General features: G+C 47.5%; 1 protein-coding gene across 1 annotated transcript in view; it reads right to left on the minus strand.

The window, feature by feature from the left end:
- Positions 1–690: 690 nt before the first annotated feature.
- LYPD4 (LY6/PLAUR domain containing 4) overlaps positions 691–5,421 on the minus strand; it is a 9,352-nt gene continuing 4,621 nt past the window's right edge. The window contains exons 3-6 of the mRNA XM_010862962.1: positions 2,317–2,468; positions 1,969–2,112; positions 1,215–1,541; positions 691–959 (exon numbers count right to left, since the gene is read on the minus strand). Of these exons, the coding sequence (XP_010861264.1) occupies positions 757–959; positions 1,215–1,541; positions 1,969–2,112; positions 2,317–2,383 (741 nt within the window). The 5' untranslated portion in view covers positions 2,384–2,468 and the 3' untranslated portion in view covers positions 691–756. The remainder of the gene's footprint in view (positions 960–1,214; positions 1,542–1,968; positions 2,113–2,316; positions 2,469–5,421) is intronic.

Below are 5,421 nucleotides of genomic sequence, written 5' to 3' on the forward strand. Positions count from 1 at the left end.
GGATCTAGTTCCCTGACCAAGGATTGAACCCAGGCCCTGCATTGGGAGCATAGGGTCTTAGCCACTGGACCACCAGGAAGTCCTTGGCCATCTTAAGTCAAAGGCCCTTTACCATTAAATATGTGGTTTTACACTTTACTCAAATTGAATCTATAATCCTATGACTTCCCTACAAGGCCTTTGTTCTAAATACTTATCTGGCTGCACCGGTTCAGTTGCAGCACACTAGATCCTCAGTTTTTGTTGCAGCTTGTGGGATCTTCAGTAGCAACATGTGAACTCTTAGTTGCGGCCTGTGGAATCCAGTTCCCCGACCAGGAATCAAAGCCAGGCCTCTGCATTGTGAACACAGCGTCTCAGCCGTTGGACTGCCAGGGAGGTCCCAAGCCTTGATTTTAAAGGGGAGGAAATGGAGGCCCAGAAAATAGAGGAGATTTGGCCAGGATCTCAAAGTCAATGGCTGAACCCAAGCTAGAACTAATGCTCCCAGGGGGAAAAGGGGAGCGTTTGGGTTCCTCCAGCACGCTGGCCATGATTCTGTCACTTTGCCAATGATCCTCCTCCCAGAGCACCCTGCTCACTTCAGAGTGAGGACTGCGCTTTGCCTGTCCCTCCCCTCTGCCTGCCCCCCCATCTCTTCAGCTCTTTCACAACCCCACAACCCTCATGGCCCACAAGACAAGGCAGAAATGCAACTCTGTAACTTTATTTGGCTCTGTGAAAAGGGAGGGGTGTTGGTCTGGTCCAGCTAGATCCTCAGCCCTTGAAGGCAAACAGGAGGCCTAAGAGGATACCCCAAGAAGGACTCCGACAAGGGGTCCCTGCACCAGTAAACAGGGCCTTCTCTACAATGTTGATGACCTCAGTCACTCTGATGCTCCCAATATGGTGAAAATGGGCTAAAACGCTGGTATGTTCACGAGCACAGCCCATGAGGAGGAAGGTGGTATTAAGAAACCCTGCAAGGAAGAGAGGGGGCAGTCAGGGACACTTTCAAAATGCAAGCGTCCTGCCCCTCCTTCCAGACACCCCTCACCAACCAGGACACCTGCTCACCCCTCCAAAGACCCGGCATCAGGCACCTTCCCCTGTTCTCCTTGGAATTCTGTACCACGACCCCCAGCACCTCTCCAAGCCCCACCCGCCTCCCTCAGGGATGGAGAGGCAGCAGGCATGGAGCAGGCATCTGAGAGAGAAAGTCTCTGTCCTCTCACCTGCCTGGAATTTCACTGTGGAACTGTAACACTTGGTAGCGTCTCTGGGGCAAGACTCACTGGAGACAAAATTTGGGAGGCAGCTCTTAGAGTGCTCGCCCACACAAGTTGGGCAACTGTGGGAAGAAGATTTTAAAGTCTTGGGAGTCCTGGTCTTGAGGTGCAATATAGCATTCATGTTGGTGAGGTTATTGCACAGATAGGTCCGGCAGACCCGGCTATAGGAGGCGATGGACAATCCAGGTGGCGAAACCAGGTAGGAGACTTGCGGGGGGTAAGATGAGGCTGGGCTGCAGCCTTTAAAACCCAGGATTCCCTTTCTGGTCCCTGCAGAGCAGAAGATTGGAGAGCTCTGATCAGTGTCGTTGGCCACACCCCAGTCCAACCTCCCACCCCCACCCCACCCCACCCCACCCTGCCCTTGCTGCTCACTCTGCCCCACCACCAGCTTTGCATCTCCCCTACTGTCCATTCGCTGCTCAGATCTCCCAGGTTTTATCTGCCTGTCCTCACTCCTCTCTCCACAGGAGGAGCCCGTCTGCTCCTCTCTCCCGTGTGTCTCCCACCTCCATTCTGCCCTCTTATCCAGCCCACAGCACAACCAGCTGGGTCCTGCCCCTCTCCTGCTGGTGTCTGGATGTTGTTCCCAAAGATAAATATCTGGAACTGAAGTCCAGAGTCCCTGGGTGCTGGGAAGGGAAGTAGGGGTCAGAAGACCAAGCCAAAACAATGCAGCAAAGTCACCCCCGCCCACCTGCCTCGATGAACACCAGCGTCTCCTCACAGCCCTCATTCAGTTTGCACACCATGCTCCTCAACAGAAACCATTGCCACCTATGGAGACCTACAGCTCTGAAGAGTGAAGATGTCGCTTCATAGCACAGAAGAGCTTCAGCCCCTAAAGAGAGAATCTTTATCTGGTCAACTGCTCCTCACATTGCCTTCTCAACCCTTGAGCTGCAAATCAAGAGCTCAGCCTCCACAGATCTTGTCCCCTGAGGGACCCAGATAGGCAGTTTTCCCTCCCCCAGTGACAGGAATCCAGGCCCCCCATCCTCCCCAGCCAAGAGGGTCCTGAAGCATCCAGCCCCACAGGACATACAAGGCAGAGAGGAAATGGCCCCCAGGAGACAGAGCAGTTGCATGGGTCTGAGATGCTGGGGTCCCATGGTCCTGTGTTTGGGTCCTGGATTCTGGAACCAATTTCAATCTAGGTCTCAAATTCCGTTCTTGTTGGCCTCTAGATCACTGTTTCTGAAGCAGAAAGTTGATTATCAGTTCCTGTGACATAGGCTCCCTGAGACTTTCTGGGACACAGGTCTTCATCTCCATGGTCTTTCCTCCAGCCTAACCTGAACCCACTCCGTGAGCTTCTCAAATCCTGACTCTCACTCTCCCGCTTAGTTTCCGCCATTGGAAATGGTGCCGAGCAGAGAAAGGTGGCTTATTCAAAGGATAACTATTTATGTAGGCTGTTCTCCATCCAGAGACAATGAGATCAGAACAACAAATGCATGACAGTCAACTGATGTATTACTAAGTAACCCCTGACTTAAAAAAAGAAATGAGAAAGTATTTAGTACTGAATAATAGCAAATATGCTACATGTCTCACACACACACACACACACACACGTGCGTGTAAAATCTGATGAAAACTGAATAAGGTCTGTAATTTAGTTAAAAGTGGTGTTGTTGTTTAGTCACTCAGTCATGTCAGATTCTTTTGCAACTCTATGGACTATAGATGGACAGGGAAGCCTGGTGTGCTGCAGTCCATGGGGTCGCAAAGAGTCAGACACGACCGAGTAACTGACTGAACTGAACTAAACTGATGGACTGTAGCCCTCCCAGGCTCCTCTGGGGGAGGAGTCCATGGGATTTCTTGGGCAAAACACCGGAGGTTGCCATTTCCTTCTCCAAGGGATCTTCCCAACCCAGGGATCAAACCCACATCTCCTGCATTGCGGCGGGATTGTTTACCACTGAGCAACCAGAAAAGCCCCAAGAGTACTGTACCAATGTTAATTTCCTGCTCATTTACTACAGTCATACAGAATGTCCCTATGGGGAACCAGAAGAAGTTGCAACTTTTGCAACTTCTTGTGAGCTAATAATAATTTCACAATCAAAGTGTTTTTTTAATTGGACAATGATTTCTAAATCAATATTTAGAAGTAAATTTATAATTTAAGTACATTTATAAAGAAACAATAAGAATTATAAAATATGCTTATGAATTAACTCAAGAAGTTATACAAGGGACAACAAAGCAACCTTCCCAAAAAGGAATAAAAATGATGACCAGAAATCAATGAAATTGATTACAAAAACTATTTACAAAAAACTAACGTTCATTCTTTGACACTATTACTAAGATAATCCTCCAGCAAATCTACTCAAGAAAAAAAAAAGAGAAAAGATACAAATAAAATGCGGAATGAAAAATAGGAACTGAAAGACATCATACGTTCTGAGAATAATAAAACTGTCATTAACAACTCCACATTTGGTACTTCCCTGGTGGTCCAATGAATCTGCCTTCCAATGCAGAAGACATAGGTTTGATCTCTGGCTAGGGAACTAAGACCCCACATGCTGCAGAGCTACTGAGCCCATGCACTCTAGTGCCCAAGCACTACAACTAGAGAGAAGCCACAAAACGAAGAAACCTCATGTCGCAACGAAGACCCAATGCAGCCAAAAATAAATTTCTTAAAATATATATTTAAAAAACAAGTCTACCCTTACAAATTTGAAATATATCCACTTCATAAGTGGATAAATTTCTAAAATAATATGAAATGCCAAAATGGTCACAAAAGTGTAGGCAAAGTCTTAAGCCAATAAGAATGGACAAGGATCTCAGGCAAATTGATAAGAAAAAGAGAAAAATTTCAGTAGGGAAATAGGCCAAGTATTTGAAGAGGCAATTCTCAATTCTCAGAAAAGCAAACCAGAAAGGCTAACAAGCACAAGAAGAAACACTCGTGCTCAACAATAATCATAGAAATTCAGTGTATTCAAATGAGCATCTACCAGACTGACAAGAGAGCAGAAAGCTGGAAAAATACGAATGTTGGTAGAACTATGGGGCTGGAGAGTCCCTTGTGCATTGGTGCTTATGGGGTAGTTGTGGCCAGGGATAGGGTCCTCTTCTGGACCCTGAAGAATGGAGGCGCCAAGGGTTCTGATCAGTGTCTCAAGCCCAAAGTATCATTCATTGTAAGAAGTCTGGCAATACTTAGCCAAATTAGTTTTCAGTTCAGTTCAATTCAGTCACTCAGTCGTGTCCAACTCTTTGTGACCCTATGAACTGCAGCACGCCAGGCCTCCCTGTCCAACACCAACTCCCAGAGTTTACCCAAACTCATGTTCATCAAGTCGGTGATGCCATCCAGCCATCTCATCCTCTGTTATCTCCTTCTCCTCCTGCCCCCAACCCTTCCCAGCATCAGAGTCCTTTCCAATAAGTCAACTCTTCGCATGAGGTGGCCAAAGTACTGGAGTTTCAGCTTCAACATCAGTCCTTCCAATGAACACCCAGGACTGATCTCCTTTAGGATGGACTGGTTGGATGTCCTTGCAGTCCAAGGGACTCTCAAGAGTCTTCTCCAACACCACAGTTCAAAAGCATCAATTCTTCGGCGCTCAGCTTTCTTCACAGTCCAACTCTCACATCCATATATGACCACTGGAAAAACCATAGCCTTGACTAGATGGACCTTTGTTGGCAAAGTAATGTCTCTGCTTTTTAATATGCTATCTGCTGCTGCTGCTGCTGCTAAGTTGCTTCAGTTGTATCCGACTCTGTGCGACCCCAGAGATGGCAGCCCACCAGGCTACACCATCCCTGGGATTCTCCAGGCAAGAACACTGGAGTGGGTTGCCATTTCCTTCTCCAATGCATGAAAGTGAAAAGTGAAAGGGAAGTCGCTCAGTCGTGTCCAACTCTTTGAGACCCCATGGACTGCAGCCTACCAGGCTCCTCTGCCCATGGGATTTTCCAGGCAAGAGTACTGGAGTGGGTTGCCATTGCCTTCTCCAATATGCTACCTAGGTTGGTCATAACTTTCCTTCCAAGGAGTAAGCGTCTTTTAATTTCATGGCTGCAGTCACCATCAGCAGTGATTTTGGAACCCAGAAAAATAAAGTCTGACACTGTTTCCACTGTTTCCCCATCTATTTGCCATCAAGTGATGGGACTG

This window comes from Bison bison, unplaced genomic scaffold, assembly GCF_000754665.1.
Source record: "Bison bison bison isolate TAMUID 2011002044 unplaced genomic scaffold, Bison_UMD1.0 scf7180017858349, whole genome shotgun sequence".
Lineage (NCBI taxonomy): Eukaryota > Metazoa > Chordata > Mammalia > Artiodactyla > Bovidae > Bison > Bison bison.